The sequence below is a fragment of the Belonocnema kinseyi genome, chromosome 5 (assembly GCF_010883055.1).
Source record: "Belonocnema kinseyi isolate 2016_QV_RU_SX_M_011 chromosome 5, B_treatae_v1, whole genome shotgun sequence".
Lineage (NCBI taxonomy): Eukaryota > Metazoa > Arthropoda > Insecta > Hymenoptera > Cynipidae > Belonocnema > Belonocnema kinseyi.
Window position 1 is genome coordinate 78,014,297 of NC_046661.1, and position 27,783 is coordinate 78,042,079.

General features: G+C 25.8%; 1 protein-coding gene across 5 annotated transcripts in view; it reads right to left on the reverse strand.

Annotated features, from left to right (window-relative positions):
* LOC117173327 (neuroglian) overlaps nt 1–22,204 on the reverse strand; it is a 69,358-nt gene extending 47,154 nt beyond the window's left edge. For 3 of the 5 annotated variants that reach the window (XM_033361818.1, XM_033361821.1, XM_033361820.1), the window contains exons 1-5: nt 22,082–22,204; nt 16,636–16,714; nt 16,403–16,447; nt 13,576–13,708; nt 1,022–1,891 (exon numbers count right to left, since the gene is read on the reverse strand). In XM_033361818.1, the coding sequence (XP_033217709.1) occupies nt 1,022–1,891; nt 13,576–13,708; nt 16,403–16,447; nt 16,636–16,690 (1,103 nt within the window). In that variant the 5' untranslated portion in view covers nt 16,691–16,714; nt 22,082–22,204. Of the gene's footprint in view, nt 1–1,021; nt 1,892–13,575; nt 13,709–16,402; nt 16,448–16,635; nt 16,715–21,273; nt 21,293–22,081 lie in introns of those variants that run through there. The other 2 variants (XM_033361822.1, XM_033361823.1) reach the window with 2 other exon arrangements.
* Between the last annotated feature and the right edge of the window lie 5,579 nt (nt 22,205–27,783).

The window sequence follows — 27,783 nt, forward strand, 5'->3', positions numbered from 1 at the left end:
GTCAAAGAGAAGTAAAAAAAATCGACTAAAACGGGTGAATTTTTAAATCGAAAAGACAAAGTAAATTTTATATGAAATAGTTAAATTTTTAACAAAACACTTGGATTTTTATCCAAAAAAAACATACAATATTTCTACTAAAAAAAGATGAACTTTTAAATCAGACAAAAGAAAAAAAATCATTTTCATTCAAAAAATTATTTCAGTTGACTTATCAGCAACAAAATATGAATTTTAAACAAAAGGTTCATATTTCTACGAAATCGTTAAATTTTCAACAAAACAGAAAAAATTTCAAACAAAAAGTATGACTTCAACAAAATTGTTGAATTTTCTACTAAACCATTGCCTTTTTATCCAACAAAGATGTGATTTCAGCTGAAGCAGTTGAATTTAAAAATAAAACAAATAAAAACTTTCACAAAAAGTTGAATTTTCAACCGAAAAGTTAACATTTTTATTAAACAAAGATGAAATTTCTTCTGAAAAAGATAAATTAAGAAAACAAAAAAAAACCTTCAATAGTTAAATTTTCACCTAAAGAAGATTCAAATTCACTCTACAACACCAAAATAAAAATTGTAAACAATAAGTTAACTTTGTGATAAATAGTATAATTTTTAACCAAAAAGTATGACGTTTTAAAAAAATTTTTAAATTTTCATCTAAACAGTTGCATTTTTGTCAAAGAGACAAATTAAAAAAATAGTTGAATTTTCATGTGAAAAAATTTCAATAAATTTTCATCAACAAAAACAAACCTGCAATATTTCTACTAAAAAAAGACGAACTTTTAAATCAGACAAAAGAAAGAGAAAATGATAATTATCATCAAAAAAATGATTTCAGTTGACCTATCAGCAACAAGATATGAATTTTAAACAAAAGGTTCACTTGTCTACGTAAAAGAGTTGAAGTCGCGTGAATGACAAGATATGATTGGATATGATTGGATAGGACATAAAAGTAGATGTGCCCCTAAAATCCATAATAACCCGAAGCACCAAAACTATCGGCTCACCTGAATTCAACAGTCTCGTCTTCGGCAGCGCTCTGAATTTCCGGTTCCGTTGTAAAGTACGGCACAGCTTGAACCTCAACATGTATCGAGTGCGAGAGAGCATCTCCAACTCCATTCGACGCTTCACAAGTGTAAGTCCCTTCATCCTCAAATCCAACGTGTTTTATCACCAACGACTTCCCATAATTCCCCTGAGTGACCCGATCATTCAGCTGTATATATCTGCCATTTCGATTCCAGACAATTTGCGGCAAGGGCGTACCACCATAAATACAATAAAGTTCCAGCTTGCCACCGCGGAAGGCGACTTCATTTTTCCGACTCGTGTACTGTCGAACCGGCGGATGTTTATTTTGACTTGCCGATGCACTCGCGCTATTCACGTGCAGAAGAACTTTGTTTCCCAATTTGTACTCGTTGCGGAACTCGGAATAGGCCGCACAAGTGTAGAATGAATTTTCCGAGGCGTCGAATTTCGTCACATTGCTGAACCAGAGACTTCCCTCGGGATCGAGAGTCATTCGCGAATTATTGATGGATTTTATGCTGCCGGTGGGGTCCTGGATCAACCAGTAGACACTTGGTTTTGGCCAACCATCCGGTGGTTCGCAGGTCAACTTGAACGGATTTCCCTCCTCGGCCTCGGCGGTTTTCCGACCCTGCTCCTTGAAGGCATTCAGTTCCGACTTTCGGACAAAGACCGAGTTTGAGGTGGCTGTGCCCCATTCGTTTTCAGCGAAACATTGGTACTGTCCCATGTCCTCTTCTTTCGGCTTGGAAATAACCAGGGTTCCTCGACCCGGTTGTTGGGACATTCGGTCGTCGTAGGCTGGCCAATCGAAGTGTTTGCCGTTTTTGATCCATCGGTATCTGTGGACAAACCAAAGATTTCAGGATTTAATTGAGATAAAATCAGCAGGGTGTCTACTCAAATTCTGGATAAAAATTCCCTTTTTTCCAGATATAATTTCTACAGAGTACGGAGCCATTCAAATATTTCGCGGTTTTTAAAATGATGAATTATATAACAAGATGTTCTTAAGTATATTGAAAACATCGATTAATTAATTAAATAATACTAAAAACATAATAAATCATTTTCCAAATTTGTCCCTAAAGTTCATGACTTTGAATAATAATTCAAACAAATTTATTGTGTATTCAAAAGCTCAAAAATTTACGCGTAGCAAATGGAAGGTAGTAACACTTTTCAAATAAACAATGTTAAATGAAATGCAGATAAACTGCAAAATTTAGAACTTTTATAAATTATAGAGTTCAAAGGTTTAGATTAAGTTTCAAAAATATAAATCCACTTTAAGTTTTTGAATAGTCTAAATTAAAGAATGAAGCAATGAACTTTAAAAAATTTCAAAATTACATTATTTTTAGTAATTTTAAGCTAGACACATTAAAAATATAAAAATAATGTTTTTAACTTAACAGTTCTTAAATTAGAAGTTAAATTACTTTTATTTTAAATATTCTAGGCATCCTCCAAAGGTTTCAATTTTTATTTCAAAATCTTCAGAAATCTAGAAGTGGTTTTAAATTTTTACAAATTCAAAATAATTTTTGAATTTTTTTTCAGAACTTTTAAATATATTTCAAAATGAATTGAATTTTTTCTATAACTTTTAGAAAATCCTGCAAATACATTTAAAAATTACGTTTAATCTTTCTCCTATTTCCTCCTTTTTCTTGGAACATTAATGTTTTTTTTTGTAATATAAAATTGAATAACAATGATTTAATTTTGTGCAAGTTGCTTTATATTGCTGTATTTAAGTTTGGTTGAAAATTCGTTTTTTGTTGTTTGAAATTAGTTTTTTTAACTGAAAATTTAAGTATTCTATTATGGGTTGCGAATTGATCGTTTTTAGTTGAAAATTTAAGCACCTATCTTTTCGAAAATTAATGTATTTGGTTATAAATTCTTTTTGGTTGAATTCAACTGTTTTTGATTAAAAAATAAAACCTTTTTTATTTGAAATTTCAATTACTACATTTTTATTTCAGAATAAATCTTTTTTGTGATGAAAATTTAATTAAATTCGCGTCAAAAATTAATTCTGTTTAGTTGAAGACTCATCATTTTAATTGAAAATTCATCTCTTTGGTTGAAAAATTATTATTTTGGTTTCTTATTCGGGTGAAAATTATTATTTTTTTAAACTTAAAATATAACTATTCTAAATGAATGTTCCATAATTTTCCTTAAAAATGTATCGTTTTGGTTGAAAATTCATCACTTTATTTGAGAATGTAACTGTCCTTTTTAAATTACTTTTTCTTTTGACATTTTTTTAACTCAAAAATTTAACATTTCGTTTCTTAATTAAAAATTTATCATTTTAGTTGAAAATTGATGTTTTTTAAATTCCAGTTAGATTCATCATTCTAGTTGAAAACTAAATTTTTTCTTTAAAACTTAAATATTCCAGTTGAAGATTCAGCATTTTAGTTAAAAGTTCATCAGTTTGGCTGAAACTTAATTTTTTAACTAAAAAATTAATTGTTCCATTTTTGGATTAAAACTGATATCTTTTAATTGGAAATTGAACTATTTCGTAGAAAATTCATGTATGCATTTTCTTGAAAAATCGTATTTTTTGGTATAAAATTAATCTTCTTGTTTGGAAATTAATCTTTCTGGTTGAAAATTCAAGAATTCCAGTTAAAAAGTATTAATTTTATTTGAAAATTTAGAATTGTCGTTGGAAATAAAACTGATTGTTTGAACGTTAAACTCTTTGGTTGTATATTCATTTTTTTGGCTTAAAATCCATCTATTAAAGTTGAAGATTCATAATTTTAGGTAAAAATTGATCACGTTGGTTGAAATTTTGTTTTTCAAGAATTAATTTTTGTAAATTTAAATTAAATTATTCCATTTTTGGTTGAAAAAAGATCTTTTTTAGTTCAAAATGCAAGTATTTGGTTGAAAATTGATCTAGTTTAGTTGATAATTCAAATAATTGGTTGAGAATTCATGTACAAAATTGAATTGTTTTACATAGAAAGCATTGAATCTTTAGATTTTCGAAGAACTTTTAAACTTTTAGCGTTACAATTTTAATTGTTCTATTTAAAAAGTGTTTAATTTATAAGTGAAATTGTTAAATTTTGACGCATAAATAACAATTAAACGCTTATTATTTTTAGAAAAAATTTGAGTAATTTTAAGAGATACATAGAAGTTTTAAAAGGAATCAAAATTAATGAAAAACTTGAAATGATATCAAGTAATTTAAACGAAGTGTGTTAAAACTTTTGTCAGAACTTCTAATTATATTTTAAAATTAATCGAAATCTTCCTGCAATTTTTGAGAATTCTGCAAATTAAAAAAAATCCTTAAAATCTTCCATGTTCTTCTTTCATAATTTTTTTAATCTCTTAAAATCTTCTTAAACTTTAATAATTTTTCAATTTTCCTAAGAATCTTAAGAAATTTTTTTATTCTTTTGAAGTCTTTCACAATTATGAAAAAAATGCTAAATTTTTTGTTTGAAATCTGCAAAAATCTACATTTTATTTTTAATTCGGCAGTAAGTATTTGAAATTATTTCAAGTTCTAAATTTAGTTCGAATCTTTTTAAAACTTTAAAATATCTCTTAAAATTATTCGAATTTTTCCTATATATCTTTTTCCCATTCCTGCCAAATACAAAAAATTTCCTTAAAATCTTCCAGTCGATTTCAACAATTTTGTAAATCTTTTAAAATATACTATTAAAATTAATTTTTCGGAATAAAAAATCATTGTCTATACACGTAGACCCTACGTCCTTTGTTTAGTTATTTGAAATTATTACAAAATTTAATTAACTTACAAATTAAATTTTTTTTATATAGAACATTTACAATTGTAACGCTCAAAGTTTACTTTTTTGGTTTAGTCTTCAATATTTAATTTATAATTAGTTATTTTAAATGAACAGTCAGATATTTATAAATATTAAGTAATTATTCTTTTTTTTATTGAAAAATTTCAAAATGAATGGTTTAAAAATAGAATATTTCAGACTGAAATAATATTTTAAATTCAATAAAATCCTTTTATTAGAAATATATTATTTTAAAGTTATTTTAAAATTGAAAATAGCTTATAAAGTTTTAATTATCTTGTACAATAAATCTAAAAATCATTAATTAATTTATGTTCACAGTTCATCAACTAAAAACTTTTTTTTCATAATCCTAAATAAAATAAGTTCCCGCTCATTTCCCGGTTTTCGAGGTTTCCGCGACCAGCAGACACCCTGATTTTTAAATATTATTAGATGATTATTTAATGATTTCTGAAATTATAGAATTTATCATCCTCAGTATGAGAAATATTTTCTATTTTTAAAATATTACACCTTCTAATACTTCTTTTAGAAGGTCTTAACTATTCCAATTTGATATTGAATAAAAAGAATGTTTTAGCTAAAAGTTTTTTATATGAGTTTATTTTTACTGGACTATAGTTTTCAGTATTTAAAACTTGTTAAACTTAAATAGTTATTACTGCGGTATGATATATTATTTTTTATTACGGATTTAATTTACTTTTTAATTACCTTCATAAAAGCACCTCGACCTATATGATTGGCTCTATATTATAGTTGCAACAAAATATTTAATTTTAATTATAAAAACTAATTATTAATTTAAAAAATTTTAATTAATTATAATAGTTATGTATTAATAACAGGCTTTACAGGCTAAAATAATCTAAAAATAAATAAAATAATCTTAAATGCCTTAAATTCCCAGTAAAATATTGCACTTTCAACAAAATAGATGAATTCTTAACCAAATAGTCGAATTTTCAATCAAAAAGGAAAATTGTTTACAAAAAAAAAATTTTCAACCAAATAGTTAAATTTTCAGTTAAAAAAGTTAATTTTTAACAAAGAAAAAAATTAATTTTTCTTAAAAAATGTTTAATTTTTAACAAATAAATTAATTTACGACCAAAAAGTTCAATTGTCAACTATAATTATGAATCTTCAAACTAAAAAGAATTTTTAAACAAAAAATATGAATTTTTAACAAAAAAGTTCATTTTCAAGCAAGCGGCTGAATTTTTTACAAAAATAGATAAATTTTTGACCGCAAAAGACGAATTTTTAACCCCAAAAAATTAACTTTCCACCGAAAATAGTTGAATTTTCTTATTGGTTCTACTAATTCAGTTCTCATCAGGGGGAAAAAAACAAGAAAAAGGGGAATAAAGAGAAATACAGAAAAGGAAATAGGAATTTTCATCATTTATAGTAATTAATTAATAAAAAATTAATTATATGTTAAAAGGTAAAATTACATATGCACACTTTTGGATATCGGTCCACGCACTTTTAAATCTTGGCTGCACAAAGGTTGTGGAACAATAAGAAAAATGTATATTAAGAATCATAAGAATCTTGAGTGTTTACAAAGAGAATTTCTGAGCTAGAAAAATGTTGAATCGAGGTTAAAAATTTCAAGTGAGAGTGGGTTTTTAAATTGAGAAATGATATCTGGTTTAAAATTAGTTGAAAGATGCGAGATTAGATAGAGTTGCTATTTTTGTTTCTTGCTTCAAATTTAAAAAACGAGTAAACGATTGGGTCGAACTCACGAGGTATTTTATAGGGCAGGGTCGCGAATCCAATCTATAAAAAAATTGGCGAGCTCAATATGAAAAAACTTCCCAATTTTTGCAATCATTTAAGATCAACATATTTTTGTTTGCTGATTTACTAGAATTTACTAGAATTTACTAGAATTTAATTTGAATTGAAATTGAATTGTTAGAATTAAATTTGAATAGGTAAAATTTAAATTAAGATGCTAGGATTTAATTTTAAATAGCAAAAATGTTCAATTGAAAAAGCTAGAATTAAACAGCTGTTCTGTAAAATTCAATTTTAATTACTGGAATTGCATTTTGCTTTCTAGAATTCAATATTTTTATTAATAGCATAAAAATGTGTTCTGCAATTCAGTATTATGAATTATTTATTAAAATTTGATTTACTAGAACAAGAGAAAAATAAATAACTCAAATTGATGTTTTTACAACCGATAAACATTCTTTATTTTTTTCTACGCATTTATCTTTAATGGGAAATTCATTACATTTTTCAAATAATTATTTATCAGTGTGGTTGGAAAAATTCGTTTTCAAAATTCCCTGAATTTTCCCGGACTAATTTTGCATTTCCTCTAAACATAAGGATTTAAAAACCAAAATTCTAATCTTGCAAAATTTTTAATATAGAATCTGTTATAAATGGAATGAAACCATTTTAAATTTAAGATTATACATTTTTATTTATTATTCTCAGAGTTTCCAAGCCTAACTTACTTTAAAAAGTAAGAGCATTTATGTGCCGCAAAGTAACTAAAAGTGACTAATGTGCATTAATAATTTGGCTAATGTTCTTTTAAAGCAAAGAAAAATTATAAAGAATTCGATGAAATTTATAGGGGTTCCAGGCGCATTAAAGAAAGTTTAGGATAAAATCAAAAGAGTTCAAAACAATTAAAACGAATTGGATTTTTTTAAATTCTATTTATTTCAGTAAAATTAAAGTGAATTTAGATAATTTCGGGGAAATGAGAAGAAATTCTATGAAATTCATAAAAAATCATGGTGATTAAAATAAAAAATTCTTTTCAACATTTCTGGGAATCTTTGTAAATACCTTAAAATCTTTGGAATCTCTACATATTAAAATATGTTTAAAATAACCTACGGTTATTTCAAATACTTTAAAATAATTTTAAATTCCTTAAATTATTTTAAAGCCCTTAAAAATTCATTTGAATATTTAAAAATACCCTAAAATCTTTTTAATTCTTTGAAATCCCTTCTCATTATTAAAATTAATTGAAAATTCCTCGAAATCTGTTGAAATATCCTAAAATCTTTAAATTTCTTAAAAATATTTCTTTCTAAAATTTTCCCATCAAATCCTAGGAAATCTTATAAAATCGGTTGAAATAATTTAAAAAAATTCTAAAACCTTACCGGTTCCGTAAAATCGTTTCATATCTTCCGAAATTCTTGGAAATTCTCTAAAGCCCCTTGAAAATCTTGTTTAAAAAAGTTGAATTTGGAAAAACCAAACAATTAAAAAGAAATTTTAATTTAGAGGCGTCAGAGTTTAAACCATAGTAATCTAATATTATGATTCATTAGAAATTATAAAGCATACAAATTTTCAAGCACCATAGAATTTGCAGATAAATTCATTTTCAAATAAAAAAGGTTTGAATTTTTTAAAGCCAAAAATTGTCCGATTTGGATTGCTAAAAAATTCTTAAGTTATTTTTGAGCACAATTTAAAAACTCAAATGTTCAAAATAGTTTTATATTAAATTTAAACCATAAATAATGTCAAATAGAAATAAAAATTTCATTCTTAAAATAAAAGCGTTCGAAATTAAATAATGTTAGATTTAAGTATTAGATTGGAGTTCGATTTTAATTGAAAACCTTAATAGCTGAAATTTAACAGACTTGAATCAGAAGTGCTTGAAATTGAAAGCGATTAAAATTTCGAAAAAATTATTAAATTTAATTATAAAAATAACTTCAAATCCAAAATGTTCAAAATTGTATAATTTCCTATTCTAGAACATTGAATTTTAATGATTGTATACAAAATACTTAAAAATTGGAAAATGTAAAAAAACGCTATTGAATTAGAAGTTCAATTTCAAATTTTAAATGATTGAATTTTGCTTTTTTAAAGCCTAAAATCTTACAGTTTTAAATTTCCAATTCAAGTTAAAACGTTAAAAAAATTTATTAATGTAATTTGGAAACATTGAAAATGATCAATTTGAAAATTAGACTTTCCGCGTGAATTGTTTTTAACTGAATATCATTCAAAATTGTACACTTTAAGATCTAAACTTGATAGATTAGACCATTCTTAATTAAAAGTGCTGGAAATTCAACAGTTTTGAATTAAATCTTTCAGGGTACTATAATTTTATTTTATTTTGGAAATCCCGAAAGTGAAGAATCAAAATACATATAAAAAATTGGACAATTTCAAATTTAAATCAGTTAAAATTTAAAAATTTTGGATGAAAAGAACTTTAAATTGAAAGCGATTAAAATTTCAAAAGTATCATTCAATCAAATTATAACAATAATTATTTCAAATTGAAAATATTCAAAATTGAACAATTTCATTCCAAAAACCCTTTAACACAGCAGAGCAAAAATTGAAATAAATTAATTCAGAAACAAAGATGTAAATTTTGCACTAAAAAATCTAAATTTTGTACAAAAAAAAATTGAATCGTTGAACTTTCAGTTGGAAAAATTAATTTTGAACAAAAAATAACGTATTTTTAATCAAATAGTTCAATTTTTAACATGTAATACATAGATGAATTTTACATCAAAAAGATGAATTGTCTATTTTCAACAAATTAGTTAAATTTTCATCCAAAAAGATACATTTTCAACCAGAGATTAACTTTCAATTAAAATGATAAATCTTCAACCAAAAAAATGAATTTAAAAAATTTTGAACCATATAGTTGAATTTTTAACCAAAGAAAGATGAATTCATAAAGAACAATGCAACAACATTTTCTCTTGCAATTTATCAATATTCCTTTTTAGAAGCACAACTTCTCTTCTAAAAACAACTTGAAATACTTTCTTTATCTAAAATTTGGAAGATGGACGTTAAAAATTAAGGTTTCTTTCAAATTTCTTTCTTCTAAATCCGAATTATATTTCTTTTTTAAAAAATTCCTTGTTCTATGTCAAAAATTCCCTTTTCCAAGTAAAATAATATTATTTTATAGAAACTCCCAGTCCTAAAATAAACCCGATGACTATTTTCTAAAATTCATTGTTCCAAGTTGCAATAAATAATAAATGATCAATTGGTTTATCAAACTTAAGTCAGCGAAAAAAATCTAAGAGAAATAAAAATTGCAGAAGATTTTTCATATAATGGAAAATAATAAAACATTCAATAACAAATTATGATTTAATTCAAGTAAACTGAGATAATCTGTGAAATCTGCGACTGTATATATACTGTAGAAATCACATTTCTAAATTGAACAAAATTATTAAAATAATAAAAACTAGAATTTGTCTGCCATCAGAAGGAAAATTTCCCGGATTTTTAATTAAATTCCTGGTTATTTGCCGATCAATAAAGTTCCCGCTCATTTTCCGGCCTAGTCGCCCCCCTGAGAATTCCCAACTTTCTCCTTTTGGTGATAAATTATAATTTCAACGCGTGGGGTATTCATTATCATGAAGGCAAATCCAGGAAATGATATTGACCCATCTAATTTCGTGTTTTGTAGTGACAAATGGGGATTTAATTGCCAATTAGATTACATTATCAGATAGAAAAAGTGATATCCGAATTAAAAAAAATCGAGAATCTTTGGGGCCGTGGAATGAGAGCGAGGGAGCATTTAATTTAAGCAGAAGAAGATAAAACCTACATTTATTTAAGAGAATAAAGAGCCATGAATGTATTCTTCCGTGCGATATGACCACTCCCATTCAATGTAACTGCACTTACTCACACTTGGTGGTTTTGAGTGAGTGAGTAAGTGCTCGTAACTCAATACTCTCAAAGGCCATGATGTCATCGAAGTAATTAAGATCAGTTACTCTGGCTTCCCTTTCCCTAAGATAGTCGAAGCACTTTTATTTTGTCTCTTGTCTGTTGTAAGACGACACTTTATGAATGGGACAATTTCGTCGGGAATGTTCAACATTTCTCTCTACTTTTAATTCTCACTTTCTTCTCCAGCAATTCCACTCTGGCTCTTATGCTTTTATTACAGAAAATTTAAATGAAAGAAAAAGAAGAATGAGAGTCACCAAGGAAAAATTGCGATTAAAATTTGCAGATTTCAATTTAGAACTTGGCATTTTGTTTATTAATACATTCAGGACCTCGCACTCACCATACTATTTGACTTTTTTTTTTTTTTTTTTTTTGTACGATGACACTATTTCGCTACTATTTCGAGAGAAAAAATACACTATTTTCTTATAATTGGCCACTTTTGCCAGTATTTCTTTTCGTATTTATATTTCTTTATAACTTTCTGCTAACAGAGATTAATTTTTTAAGCAAAAAGACGAATTTTCAACCTAGAAAGATTTTTGAGTGATAAAGAAAAAAAATTCGTGCAGAATATTGTCAAGCAAAAAAGATTAAGTTTCAAGAAAAGAGTTGAATTTTCAAAAAAATACTTAAATTTTTAACCAACAAGATGAAGTTTCAACCAAGAAGATTAATTTTCTACCAAAAACGATGAATGCTACATAAAATACATACATTTTTAACAAATATATGGATTTTCTACCAGAATAGACGGTTTTTTTAACAAAGTACATTGATTTTCCACTAAGCAGTTTCAACAATGGATATCCTTTTAATCTAAATTTTATTGAAGATTACTTTTTAATTTAAGAAAACAAATTTTCTACAAATCAGTTTAATTTTTTACCGAATAGTTTAATTTTATGTCAAATTGTTGATTTTTTAAGCTAAAAAGCGAATTTTCTATCAAGCAGATTAATTTTCAACCCGAGATTATTAATTAACAAACAAAAAATTTCAAGGAATTTCAGAAGATTTCCAAGGGTCTGAAAAATTTGATGGTATTTTAAAAGAGTCCAAGGAATTTTCAAGGCCTTCAAAACGTTTCAAAATATTTCAAAGGATTTAAAATATTTGAAATTAAAAAATTTAATAGATTCCAAGGAATTTTTAACACATTTCAATCATTTGAAGTGATTCGAAAAGATTAAAATTTTTTTTGGGGGTATTTTACAAGATTTAAATGCCTTTTCGAAAGCTTTAAAAAGTTTCCAAGGAATTTTTATTTGATTTTTCAATCATTTGAGCTGATTCTAAAAGGCTGGAAAGATTTTAGGGTATTTAAAAAGATTCCAAGAAATTTTGAATAGATTTCGATAATTTGAAGGTATTCCAAACAATTATAAAGATTTTAGATAATTTTTTAAATTTAATCCGAGAGATATTACAAGAATTCCGAAGACTTGAAGGTATTATAAAGCAATTGAGGTATTTTAATCAATATTCCATGATTTAAGGAAGAAATATTTTAAAGAATTTGAAATATTTGAGGACATTTTCAAATATTCCAAGAAATTTTTAATAGATTTCAATAATTTGAAGAGATTTACAAGGATTTGAAAGATTTTAAGGATTTTCAGATAATCTACTAGAATTTCGGAAGATATGAGCAGATTTTATAGGGCCTATAAGGTTTTAGCATGACTGAAAATATTCCAAGGAATTTTATAAAATTTACGAGAATTTAAAAGGAATTTGAAAAAGCTTTCAAGGTCTTTTAATAGAATTTCCAGGATTTCAGCAAGAAATACTTTTAAGAATTTGAAAGGTTTAAGAATATTTAAAAATGTTACAAGGAATATTTAATTGATTTGAATATTATAAAATAATTTCAAGGAATGTTAAAGATTTGAGGATATTTTTAAAAATTGTAACGAATTTTTAAGAGGTTCAAAAAAATTCAAAAGATTTTTAAGGATTTGAAATAATTTATGATATTTTTAAGATATTTAAATAATTGGAAGGGATTTCAAAAGATTTCAAACATTTTAGGGTATTTTTTAAAAATTTCAAGGATTTTCAAAAGTTTCAAAAAATTTCAAGGGGGATGAAATATTTTCGTGTGTTTTAAAAGATTCCAAGGAATTTTCAAATGATTTCTGTCATTTACTGGGATTTCAAAGAATTTGAAGTATTTTACGGAATTTCTAATTGATTTCAATCATTTGAAGTGATTCTGAAGATTAACCAATTTTTAGGGTAGTTTGTCAAACTTCCAAAGAATTTTCAAAAGCTTTAAAAAGTTTCAAGGGTTTTCAAAAGATTTGAAATAATTTAGGGTATTTTATAATATCCCAGGGAATTTTTAATTTATTTAAAAACTCTGAGAAATTTCCAAGAATCTGAAATTTTTTTTAAAAAATCCAAGGAACTTTTGAGAGCTTTAAAAAATTTCAAAGCATTTCGAAAGATTTTAAATCATTTGAAATATTTTAGGGTATTTTTAAAGATTTCATGGATTTTGAAAGATTTTTAACATTTTCGGATATTTCAAGGAATTTCTAAGAATTTGAATAATTTCAAGGGATTTAATATAAGCCTATTATTTTGAAAAGTTTATTTTTTATTTGTTTCAAACTTTGTATTGCTGCTAAACATGGATTTATCAGAAATTCAATGGCGCTTTAAAATTGTAATTATTTCTAAAAGGAATCTTGTTTTCAAGTTCGAAAACAGAAAGAATTTGATACAAATTCTATATAAGTTCCAATTTTTAAATCGTCGTAAGTTTAGAATTCTTCCAAAATTGAATATTTCCCATCAACTTCAGGATTCGGATTTTCATTTTCTTAATATAAAAACTCAATTTAAATAAAAAATTATTTCCTTTAAAATTAAATAAATTGATTAAAATATTTTCATAAGCATTAATTATTAATTAGTGTTAGTCTTATAGAATTGATTTTTCTAATTACCTTGGTGCAGGTTCACCTTCAGCCTCACATTCTATCAAGAAAGGCTTTTCGTTTTCATTTTTGCTGACCTGAGCCACTTGAAATAGCAATTCGTCCGTAGGTGGCTGTTTCGTGATCAGCGGAGGCGATTGTACTGAAAAATAAAATGCACCACTGACGAGATTTTCGAGACACAGCTTTAAAGTTACAGAAAAAAATATATTCTAGGAAAACAAAGAATAATTGTAAACAGTAAAGTGTACACTAAATATATTTTATCTGTGGTGGAATTTATAGAATTCTGTAATTAAATTCACTTTAATAAGCAACATTCATGTGAAAAATATTATTCTCATCAATAAAAATTAGTGCCCCGCGAATGACAGGTTGAGAGTTCAAACAATCGGAATAATTTCTACTTTTAACGGTTTTAAACATTTAAAAGAGTTTAATCTCAAATCAAAAAGTGCAGTGAACAATTAACTACATGTTTAAGCAATATTTGCAGTTTTCTATCCTTATATCTAAAAATTACTTAAAAAATTCAATCTTTATTTAAAATCTTATTCTTGATTCTATTTATCTCCTTTTCCCATTTACATTTGAACTGAATTAATAAAACCCAACATTTTTTGGTTAAAACTTTTATTATTTGGTAGAGAATTTTACTAGTTGGTTGAATGTTCAACTAATTTGTTAAAGATATATATTTTTTTTGTTGAAAATTATTTTTTTGTGTGGAAAATTCATATTTTTGCTTGAAAATTTATCTATTCTATTTTTCGTTAAAAATTTATCTTTTTTAGTTGAACATTCAAGTACTTGCTTCAAAGTTGAACTATTTCGTTAAAAATTATTATTTTTTTTTGTAGAAAACTGATCTCTTTGACAGAAAATATAACTTCTATTAGTTTTTTGTTGGTTCGAAATTAACTTTTTAAGAAAAAATTTAACTATTCCATTTTTGGTAGAAAATCGATCTTTTTTACTTGAAAATTCATCTGTTTTTGTCATAATTTATGAGGGTAAAAACGAAACTATTTGATTAAAATAATTTGGTTTTGGTTGAGGATTTTTTACTATTGTGTTCAATTTTTTTCTGTGTGCAAATATTATTTATTTGCCCAAAAATCAACACTTTTTGTAGAAATTTCATCGTTTTTAGATCAAAATGCAACTGTTTGCTTGGAAATTAATTTGTTTTTGTAGAGGATTCAATTATTTGGTCCAAAATTCATCTTTTTTTGATTGAATGCATTTCTTTCAATTTAAAACGTAAAAAAGGATTTAGTAGTAATATCAATAACTACATTTATCGCTAAAAATAATTTATATCATTAAAAATTTAACTATTACGTGTTTGGTTCAAAATTTCTTTTTTTCTGTTTAAAATTCAACTATTTGGTTTAAAGTTAATCTACTTAGTTAAAAATAATTTTTTTCGAAAATTCATCATTTTAGTTGAAACCTTTCCCGTTTGGTTACAAATTTTTGTGTTGAATACATTTTTTTATTTAAATTAAACTGTGATTGATTTTAAATAAAAATATTTTTTGGTTGAAAATTCAGCTACTTGGTTAAAAGTTGAGCTATTTTGTTAAAAATTAATATTTTTCGTTGAAAGCGTTTAATTTAATTAATTTAATAAGTTAATTTAAATTAAAAAAAAAAAAACAGAAAACGATGGAAAGTTTAATCCAACGAACTTTTCTACATGCTGAATGTCTAATCAATTAATCGTAGAAATTATTCGAATTGTTTAAACGTTTAATCGGTCAAACACGGAGCACTAAGAAGAATCTATTTAATTTCTATCAAAGTTTGTATCATAATAATTGTTCGTCTCATAAGAACAGAAATTATTTTAAATAAAGAGAAAAAAGTTTCCCGGGTTAGAGTTTGCATCGTGCATTTTTGGAAATTTTTCCAATGGTCGAAGCTTTTTTTACAGCAATGTTTTGTAAGTCAGGTGGTTTTTATTTAATAAAATAAATTTATAAACCTTAAGAATTATTTGAATTGAAAATTCAAAGAATGATTTCCCAGACCTTAAATAAATTGAGCATGAATAAGTGTTCTCTTTTGTTTTTTGTTTTGTGTAAACATATCAATACATCAAATGGATAAAAAAAAATGTTCTCAAATAAAAAAAAAAGAATAGTCACAATTAAGCATTCATTGTAGATTGTGTATTTACAAGAAAAAGGAAAATCTATAAATCAGAACTAGCATTAAAGGTGAGGTGACACACATTCAATCCTATGATTTCGATTTCATGGTCAATGGAAATGGATCACAAAAAATCAGTGAAAGAAAAATTCGAAAAAATTGTCAAATGGAGTACGAAAATCTGATTTCGGAGAAAATGGGATGACTATGAAGAGCATGATTCAATTCACAAAGCAGGGGCGAAATGAAGTTTCGAATTTGATCAAGGGTGCAGAATATTTTCCAAATTTTTATTATAATTATCGAAGAATTTCAATTTTTTTCCAAACACTTCCAGTATTGCGTTTTCTTTGGAAAAATAATTATTGAGGCTCATTCAACAATAAAGTTGGAATCTGATTTCATAATTCGGACTTTACAAAAATGTATAAACAAACTAAGAATATTGAAGAATAATTTAAAGTAAAATTGTTATTAAATATTAGGAAAATCTGTATCAGATTTTCTTCAACAAAATATCTTGTGGATTTCCTTTTTGAAATAATTTTGGATAATTTGAAGGAAGAAAAAATCCTGCGATGCTGAAGTCGATGAAATATGGAATTTTGTGAATTGCATGTCGCAAACACAAAAATGCTGTTTGGCTATTAATTTATCAAATTAGGGAATTAAAACGTACGATACTTCGAGTAACTTTCACCCTCGGCGCTATCCACGACCTGAACTATAAATGTAAAATTATTATTATTATTATTATTAGAGAGAAAAATTATCCCCTCTTTTGATCATGTATAACGTATAACTTTCTCTATTTTCTTTAAGTAAACAAATAATTATTAACTATTAATTATGCTTAAATAGTTTCCTAACTAACACTAAAATGGTAATTTTCAAAAACAATTTTTTACTTACTCAGAGCTGCGGCATGCAATGTGAGCGAGAGGAGGATGCACGCCGTGAACCTCATGATCCCTCTTTTTTTTTTAACTATCTGAAAGTAAAAAATTATGATTTAGAAAAAAAAAATCCAAAATTCGAAAATACTTATGCGTCATTTTTTTGAGTAATAAATATTCTATCGTCTAAAATAAGAGTACAGAGAGTTATAAGTATTCGAATAAAAAAATTTCTTCATGAAATGCAATCTAATTGTTAGATTCTTAAGTTGCATTTTTAACACAAATAGAAAACAATGTTACCAAGAGGCGAATATTCTGCGTAATAATTTCCACAACCAAAGAGCTGAATTTTAAACTAAAATCCTGAATCTTTAACAACAAAAATTAATTTTTAACAAAATGAAAAATTATTGCAAATTATCCCAGAAATTTAAAGAAAAGTTGTTTATTTTCTTGAATACTTTCAAAATTCTGAATAAACTTCGAATTTTCTCAATTTATTCTAAAATTGTGTAAGCTTGTAAAATTGAAATATTTTGCTTTAAAATCTTCAACATTCTCGTTAGAAATTGTAGGAAATTGTTTGAAATCTTTTTTAATTTTTTTCTTAAAATTATTTTTTCAGTAAAAATAAAAATGATTATTTGAAATTTTCCCAAGAATCTTACAAAGAAAATTATCTTCTTTTGTAATCTTTCACAATTCTTGGAAAGCTTCTTTTTCCGAACATTCGAAAACCTACATTTCATTTTACATTTTTTTTACTCTTTTTATGTTTTAAATTATTTTCGAATTTTCTCCGATATATTTGAATATTTTGAGAAATTTTGTTTAAAAATTAAAGCTTCAAAGTGAAAAATCATTGTTGTCAAAAGATGGTTATTTGAAATTTTCACACGAATCTTGAACAAAAATGTATATTCTCTCGAAACCTTTCAAAATTCTTAAAAAGCTAGTTTTTCGAAATATTCAAAAATCTAAATTTTGTTAAAAATTTTGAAATCTTTTTCAATTTTTAATTATTTTTTAATCTTTTTAAAGCTTTGTAATCTTGCATAACTGAAAATTTTTGCTTTAAAGTTGTTTACAGTTTTTTTCGAAAAGGTAATCATTTTAAAGGTTTTGAAATCTTTTTCATTTAATTCTTTAAATTAACATTTAAAAATAAAAAGTAATATTACATTTTTCCAGGAATCTTAAGAAATGTTGTTTTATTATCTTGAAACCATTGCAAATTCTTAAATAGCTTCTTATTTTTCTAAATCATCAAAAATCGACATTAAAAAAATTTGTTTAATCTTCTCAAGATTTAAGTTATTTCAGAATATTAGCAATACTTCGAAAACTTCTAAATATCTTTTGAAAGAATTCAGTTTTCTTAGAAAAATGTTAAGCACAGAATTGTTTACCAATATTAACAAATCATTTCCAATTAAAATTTTATCTTTTATCAATAATGTTTATAAGCATTTGGAAATAAATGTCATGAAATAACTTCCTTGGAAATTTTTATTTACAAAATGGATGACGCTAAAATACAGTAATCTTTAATAATAGATTATGATTTATAATTAAATTATAATTTTATATAGAACAAGTGCGAAAGTTTGCAAGAAAAAATTAAAATATTCTTCTTTTTTAAAGTGAAATGGAGTGTGACACAAATTTTTTACTTATTAAAACTCTCCATATATGAACCGATATTGTTATTTTGTATCTGTATGAAATATTGTACAACATTTGTTAGTTACGCGCGAAGAGATAAGAGTGTCAAGATCAAACGGTTCTGGAGTATTTTAAGATATTAAATCAGAATTATTGTGTATTTATGAACCGATAATTAATCAAGAGCAAGTCAAAGTTCAATGTGACGAAATACTCATCAGAATAACTACGCATATACAAAAGAAATTCCCAAAATTTGTTTACACATTATAAAAAAATGTTGTTTAAAGGATTGTATCGTAAATTTTTCTCTGAAAAAGGGAACACCTCTCACAAGGATGAGAATTTAATTCTTTGAGATGAAAATAAATTGTGAACAATTATAGAAAATAGGGTCTCAAATTTTAATATCTTAACTTTAAACTTTTAAAATTGTAGCTTCAAAAAGTTTAAGTGCATTTTGAAGTTAATCGATTTTTTAAGATCTTTATTTAGTACGAGATTCTAAATTTAATCTAAGATATGAGGTTCAATACAGAATGGATCTAAGTTAACGTCATCGTTTCGCCCTTGAAAATTTATAGGTATCAAGTAAATTAGCATTGAGGAGAAAAAAATTTTCTATCTTTAAATCATGAGATACAGCTTCAATTTGGCCTCAATTCAAATAATATTTTTCAAACAAACACTCATTTGTAACACATGGGTTTTTAAATCTATTTATAAGTTCCATTGTGTTCATTTAAACTACAGGATGAAGAAATTATTTTCACAACTTCTAAGTTGAATTCTTTCAGTTTTCAGATATTTCACCACAAGTTGTAGGGCATTTAATTTTTGAATTTTATTTATTTTAAACATACTGACTTTGAACTGTTGTATTTGGTATATAATCAAATATAACATTTAAACGATTTTTAATGTCAAGATCTAAAATGGTTTCATTTTGAAAAAGTAAAATATTTACATTATTAAATTTGCATAGCTTTGAGTTTGCATTTGATTAATAAATGTATTTATTTTTTATATGTAAACTTTCACCCACACGTGTATTTTTAACTAAATAGTTAATTTTTTAACAAAAAAAAAATGAATTTCCAACTAAAATTATTTTCAACCAAAAAGATCAATTTTGCAACTAAGAAGATTATTATTACACCACAAAAGACGAATTTTCAACAAAATATTTGAAGTTTTAATCAAGGAGTTATATTTTGAACAAAAGAAAATAATTTTAAAATAAACATAAAATAGTAAAATATTGAGTTAATGAAATTAATTTTGAACTAAAAAATCCAGTTTTTGAACTAAAATTATGTATCTGAAAAAGATTTTTTAAACAAATAGTTGAATTTTTTCCCACAAAAGTTTAATTTTCTACATAAAGACCAATTTTTAACCAAAATACATATTTCTTTTTTTCCAACAAAGATTAAATTTCCACCAAACAAGATAAATTTTCAACAAAATAGTGGAACTTTTAACTGAAAAGGTCAATTTTCTTTTTAAAAATCGAATAGTTAAGTTTTCAGTCAAAAAAATTAAGTAAAAATTTTAAAGAAAGTGAATTTTCAACAAATTAATTAAATTAAATTTTTAACAAAATAGATGTATTTTCAATAAAATAGTTAAATTTTTAACAAAAAAAAAGAAGTATTTTTAACTCAAATAGCGAGTTAAACTAAAACTAAAAAATTTAACCAAAATGTTAAATTTTCTGCCAAAAAGACCAATTTCAAACGAAGTATATGAATTTTCAACTAAAAAGATAAACTTTCAACCAAAAATATAATAGTTGAATAAAAAAAAATTCTCAATCTAGAATATGAATTTTCAATTAATGAGATTATTTTTGTATGATAAAGACGAATTTTCAACCAAAGAGTAGAATTTTTCCACTGAAAAAGATCAATTTTCATCAAAAAATGGAATATGTAATTAAATTTTCAGTTGCAAAAATTAACTTAAATATTAAAAATGATTAATTTTCAACCAATTGTATTTTTAAACAACAAAGATTAATTTTTTACCACGAGAGATGAATTTTCAACAAAAAGGTAAAATTTACAACCAAAAAGATATCTTTCAACTTAGAAGATTAATTTTCTCCTCAAAAATATGAAGTTTTAACAAAATACATGCATTTTCAATCAAACAGTTAAGTTTTTAACCAAAACGAATAAATATTTTTAAAAAACAGAATTTTAACCAAATAGTAAAATATATATTTTTTTAAATTAATGTTTTACTCCAAAAGCCAAATTTTTTCACAAAATAAATGAATTTTCAACCAAATAACAGAATTTTTCACTGCAAAAGATTAAATTGCATAAAAAAAACTAAAATAGTTACATTTTCAGTTAAATTAATAAATTTTAATTTAAAAAGGAAAGATTGAATTTCAACCAATTGTATTTTTAACCAAAAGATACGAATTTTGTACCAAAAGAGGCCAATTTTCTACAAAAGTCTTCAATTTTTTAATCCGAAGATAAATTTTCGACTCAAAAGATTGATTTTCTCATCAAAAATATTAATTTTTATCAATATACATGAATTTTAAATTAAAAATAGATACATTTTCAACCAAAAAAATTAATTTTCAATTTAAAATATGAAGTTGCAACCAAACAGTCGAATTTTTAACTGAAAAATGTCAATTTTCATCGAAAAATTGTATAGTTAAAATTTCAGTTGAAAAAAAAATTAAAATATGAATTTTTTTACCAAAAGAGATGAATTTTCTAAAAAATTGTTTAATCTTTTGATGTGAAAATATGAGTTTTTTGAAGAAAAAAATAACTTGAAACCAAAACAAATCAAGTATCAACGAAAATAATCAATCTTCAACCAAAAACATGAGTTTTAAGAAATTAGTTTGAGTCCCAACCACCTTCTTAATATCGCCATTAATTTATCATTCTGTCCATAATTTTTATATCAAGCACTAAACCACTTTAATTTATTTACAAAAATCAACACCCACAACTTTCTCGATGAATCACTCTTAACTAAATTCATTCATAAAATCGATATTAGACTTCAGCGAATTCTGTCAGTTATTCGCTCTAGTCTCTCACTTTATACTCCAACCCCCGAATTTTCTCCCCATTTTTCCCCTCGCTCCCATCGATTTTGGGCAATAACATTTCCAAAATCCTCACGCACGGCTCTCAGCGCCCCAGCGCTCCTAATCCCAATTAATCCAGGGAATCCACGCACAAAACCCATAGAATATCTACAGAAAAGACTCACCTATAATCTACGAATACCGTTCCCGGCTAAAACCAAAATCGTCCGATTTTACTCGAATCGCAAAGAAAAAAAGAACCTAAAAGAGCGCAAAATAATTATTCAATTCCAGCATAAGTACGCGGTCACTGAAAACGGTAAGCCGATGATCTCACCGACCTTTTCGAATGACAACATCGCTCGGAAATAGACCGTTTCCGACTACCTGTGATCAGCGATCACTTTCTTGTTCCTCATTTCCATCCCCATTGTTGGGGATTTTGCCCCTCAAGCCCCCTAACCTCAAAATTCTAATTCAATTCTAGTTCCTCGAATCTGTTGGAATATTAAATTCAGGACTTTTAAGATCGGTAAAAAGGTTTCACGATGATGAAGAAACATAACATAACGTGTCGCATTGGGCTAGGCAGCGAGCGGTCACACCCGAAGTTCCGAAGCAACATTGATCGCTGACGCTGTCAGAGGTTTCGGCGTATTTCGAATAGATCCGGGAATCAAGAGCAGAAAATTCAAGGGCGTTGGAATTCTGATAAGAAACTCACCTATCTGAGACACTTTTAATCGGTCCTTATCATAACACTCAACACTTATCATCACCAAGGCATCATTCGAAAATCCAACCACTGACTCGCTCACTCTCGCCGCGACTCACGAGCACGACGTACGGTACCATACCGTACTCTTGAGTTGGTGTGAGTGTGTGTAAATAGGGCGGCCTGGTGTTGGAGGGTGTGTGTGTGAGCCGGGCGAAGAGTGTGTAAGAAAATTGGTGTAATGAACTTTGGGAGTGTGTGGAGATTCCCCAGTGCCGGTTTACCCAATGGGCTTGAGGGAAAACAATTTTTAATACTAAATACAAATTTGGAATAATGTTTTTTTTTTAATTTTTTACAAATATAATTTTACTAAATTGTACAACTTTTTATAATAATAATTATTATATTCTGTTATTATTAATATCATTACCAATGAGAATTTTTTAAGTTTTAAACTTTGTTTTTAAATTGTATTAAGGATAATTCGAATTATAAAAAAAAATATTTTGAAGGCTTAGAAAATATTTTAAATATAATTTAAAATTTGTAATGATTTCGAAAATTTTTAAAAGTTTCAAGAGAATAACAAATTTTCTTAAGATTCCTGGAAATATTTCAAATGATTTTTTTATTTTTAAATATAAAATTTCAAATGATTTCTAGAAGTAAGAAAAATTTGAAAGATTTAAATATTATAATTTTTTAATAATAATCATTTATAATATTATTATAAATACGGTAATTTTTCTATATTTTGAAGATTTATAAAAAAATTCTAGTAGGGAAAATTCGAATCATTTTAACAAATATTTAGACATCTTGATAAAATTTGAAGTATAATTTAACATTTGAAAAGATTTCAATGTATTTTAAACAAAATGTAGACATTTCAAGACTGCGAAAAATAAGGTTTTTTTTTGTTTTGTAATATGATTCAAATTATTTCTAAAAGTGTGAAAAAATCTCTAAAATAAAAATATTATTATTTTTAATAATAATAATAATAATAATAATTAGATTTAAAAATTTTTTTTTTTCCCGAGGATTTTTGTGAAATTTTTTTGGGTGAATTTTACTATTCTGTTGAAAATGAATTTTTGTATAGCTGAAAATTCAAACAGCCGATTTTGCTTTAAAGCATTATCTTTTTTAGTTCAAAATTCAACTATTTGGTTGAAAATTCATGTATTATGTTAAAAATTGATTAGGATTGTATAACGTAATATAATTAAAAATCAATGTTAAAAATTATAATTATTATTTTTAATTGGAAACTTTAATTAGTTTTAAAAGATTATTCCGAAAATTTAAAAAAAAAATTGAAAAATTTTTAAAGATATTTAGAAGTATTAAAAAACTTATATTATAATTTAAAATTTGAAAATATTTCATTAAATTTGAAACAAAATGTAGATAATTGAAGGTTGCAAAAAATTAAAAACTTTTGAATTCAAGAATTTTGAAAAGTTCTTAGTTGAAAATTCATGTATTTTTTTTTTGTAATTGAACTATTTTGTTGGAAATCTGTTGTTTCTGTGAAAAATTAATTTCTTAACTAAAAAATTTAATATTTAATTTGTTGTAAACATTCTTTTTTTGATTCAATTTTTGTTTAAATTAAACTGTTTTTTTTTTAAATTAGTTTTTTAATCCTAATTTTCCCCACAAAAACATAAATTTAAAAAATACATGTATTTTAAATAAAACAGTTCAATTTAAAAAAAAAGAATTTTCAACTGAAATGATGAATCTTCAACAAAAAAATCAGAATTTTTAACTAAGTGCGCATATTTTTTGTTAATTGTAATTTTTTGTTTAAAATTCTTTTTTTTTGTTTGTTTCAAATTATTTTTTTTTTACTAAAAATTGAAATATTTCATTTTTTGTAAAAATTCGCCTTCCTTAATTAAAAATTCACTTTTTTTAAAATTGAACAATTTTGTTGAAAATTTGTTTTTGAAGATTAATTGTTTCATCAAAAAATTCAATTTAAACAAAATAAATGTATTTTCAACTAAAATGATGAATTGTATTTTTGGTACAAAATTAATATTCTTAATTAATTTTTTTGATTAAAAAATCTACTATTTGTTTAAAAATATGTACTTTATTGAGAATAAAAAATATCTTAAAAACTATCCTTTTGAGCTGAATAGATTGAGAAAAATAAAAAGCTTTTGAAAAACTAATTTCTTAACTGAAAAATTAACTATTTCATTTTTGGTGAAATTTTGTTTTCTTTAGTTGATAAGTCGTGTATTTTTTCTTTCTTTTTGATGAAAATTGAAGAATCTTATAAATAATTCGTCTTTTTTGGCTTGAAATTATTTTTGTTAATTGAAAATTTAACTACTTCAATTTTTATGCAAATTTGTCTTTCTTAATTAAAAATTCACATATTTTGTTGAAGATTGTTTTTTTGCTTGAAAATTGAACGATTTACTTGAAAATTAGTTTTCCAAGAATAATTTTCTCCTCAAAAAGACAAATTTTAATAAAAGACTTCAATTTTGATTGAAAAAAAAGAATAAAAAAAAGGAGTTTTAACTAAATTTATTTATTTTGTTACAAATATGTCTTTTTTGCGTTGGATATTTATCTTTTTTAATTGAAAATTCAACTATATGATCGTAAATTGGTATTATTTAGTACAGAGTTAATCTTTTTCGTAAAAAAATCAATATGTTTTTGGTTACAAAAGCGTACTTTTGTTGAAAATAAAAGCAATTTTGTTAAAAAGCTATCCTTTACGGTTGAAAATATTTTTAGTTTTGTTGGAAATTCGTCTATTTAGTTGAGGATACAACATTTTATCGAGAGTAATTATTTGGTAGTATATAGAAGTAATCCAGGGTAATCCGACATAGTCAGGGGTAATCCACCTCCACTGGACCGCATTTGTACGAGTGTTTTCCCCATGGTTTGAAGAGGGGCTTAGTAGGAGAAGGGCGACACCTGCCAATGTAATGCCTAGGGGTGCGTTTATCCTAAGGCCGGCACTGAAATTCCCCCGCCACTATCCACTGTAGAAGTGTGGCAGAGTGGTGACTGCTGTTCTCCCTTTCTAAAGTGTTGGTAGGTACACGAAAAACGGTGTGCCCGCCAGCATCTCTTTCTTCTGTATGCTTCCAATTCCATTCTTCTTTTTTCTTTCTTCCTCTCCTCGCGCTTTTATTCGCTCCGAATTTGAACACACGCTACATTTCGTTTTGCTAGGGGTCACTGGGGGGCCACTTTTGTTTGTTGTTACGGATTCGGAATTCGGACGAGTCCTTGCACATCCTGTGCATTGTGCGAAACATAGGGTGCCCCAAAAAGGTGGCCGGTAAATTATGAAATCATGGAAAAAAATTCCTGGCTTTCAAATTCTATTTAAAACGTTCCGAATTAAAATAGAACTTTACTTTGGCCCTTTGAACAAAATAGATCAATTTTTTACGAAATAGATCAATTTTTCTAAGAGGAAAATTAGAGACACAATTAATATTAATAAGTCAATTCAAACTAAAAAGATGAATTTTCTACATAAAAGTCACATTTTTAACAAAGCACAGGAATTTCAGCGAAATAGTTGAATTTGGAGGTAAAGTAGATTATTATTCAATCAATATTTAAAATTAATTTTTAAAAAATTCAACAAAATAGTTAAAGTGTCATCCTGATATAGTTAAAATGTTAAATTGTCTGTTAAAAAAGTTAATTTTAATCAACAAAGAAACACATTTTCAACAAAATACATGCAGCTACAAAAATTAATTTTTAACACAAAAAAAAAAATTCCAACGAAATTGTAAAATTCTCATCCTGCTATATAGTTGAATTATCTGTTAAAAAAGTTCATTTAAAAAAAAAATAAATAAAAAAATAAATCTTTAACCACAGTGATGATTTTCAAAGTGATTTTTAACTAAGGAGATAACTTAAGAAATATGATCGCTAAATTAACATTTGAAATTGGAATGTTTGAATTTTTAGCTAAAAAAATTAATTTTTAACAAACAAACAAAAAATACCAACAAAATAATAAAATCCTCTTTCTGTGATTTAGTTAAGTTGGCTGTTAAAAATTATTGGATAAATGGTTATGTAAAAACAAAACTATAATTAACTTTAAACAATCAACTTTTATTCAAGGCACTTGGAAGGTAGGTCTTTACTCAGCAGATTGGCCAATTGGTTTCCTGTTGGAATGTATTCTATTTTAATAACTTTTTTCTCAACTTGCTCCCTTGAAAAATGATACTTTATGTCTATATGTTTCGCTCTTTTGTGACTTGTTGGATTTCTTGCTATACTTATACAGCCATTGTTATCTTCATAAATTATAATTGGTTCTAAAATATTTATGTTGATGCTGATTGCAAATGATTTTAACCATAATGCTTTCCTAACAGCTTTAAAAAGTGCCATGTACTCAGCTTCAGTAGATGAGGCTGCTACCGATGCTTGCTTTCTTGTATTCCAGCATATTGTGCAACGTTCAAACAATTTAAATAAGTAACCCGTTGTACTTTTTCCGTCTTTATCATCATAGCCACCCCAATCAGAATCAACACAACCAACCAAAATATTATTGTAATAACCTCGAATGTATGTCAATTTAATATCAATAGACCCTTTAAGATATCTCAGTAACCTTTTCAAACATTGCTAGAGTTATTTCTTATTTTTGTTTAAATATCTACTCAAAATGCTAATGGCTGTGCTTAGATCAGGTCTCGTACATAACATTACGTACATTAAACATCCGATAAGATTTCGACAAGGGGCATCGTATTTCTCATCGGAATTCAAATTTGGATAATCCAATTTACTTGGAAAAGGTGTACTAACAGGTTTACATTCAGACATGTTAAATTTATTTAAAATAGTTTTTATGTACGCACTCTGATCCAGGGTTATTTTATTTTCATTTCCCTTTATTCTGCTACCCACGAAAAGTCTAATATCTTTCAAATCTACCATCCGAAATTGTTTCATTAAATAATTTTTGAAACTCTCCATTGTTTCAATATCTGCAGTCGCAATCACAAGATCATCAACATATAGTACCATGTATATATTTTTGGATACATCTCCTCGATCCAAAATATATACACAGCCATCAACAGCTGAATTTCGAAAACCTTTGTCAATTAAAGCTTTTTCAAATAATTAAAACCACCATCAAGCTGCTTGTTTTAACCCATATATAGCTTTATGTAGTTTACAGACTTGATTTTCTTTACTAAGAACTCCCTCAGGAACTTTCATATATATTTCTTCCTTCAATATCCCATTTAAAAACGCAATTTTTACGTCCATGTGATGGACTAACAGATTAAATTGATTAGCAAAAGCCATTATAAACCTGAAACTTGAAATCCTTGCAACTGGTGCAAAAGTTTCATTATAATCAGTTAAGTATTCCTGGCTAAAACCTCGAGCAACAACACGAGCTTTATACGAGGGTAGTTCAATAAGTCCTTAGAATGAAGTATAAAAACAATTTCTTTTGGTGTAAATTTTTTTTTTATTTTTCAACATAATCTCGTTGGAGCTCTATACACTTGGTCAATCGCTTTTCAAGTTTTTTTAATCCTTCAGAAAAGTGCGTTTTCGGATGCTCCTCAAAATAAGCACTTACAGAGGCAATGACGTCTTCGTTGTCTGGAAATCTCTGTCCATCGAGCCATTTTTTCAAGTTTGGAAATAAGAAAAAGTCACTG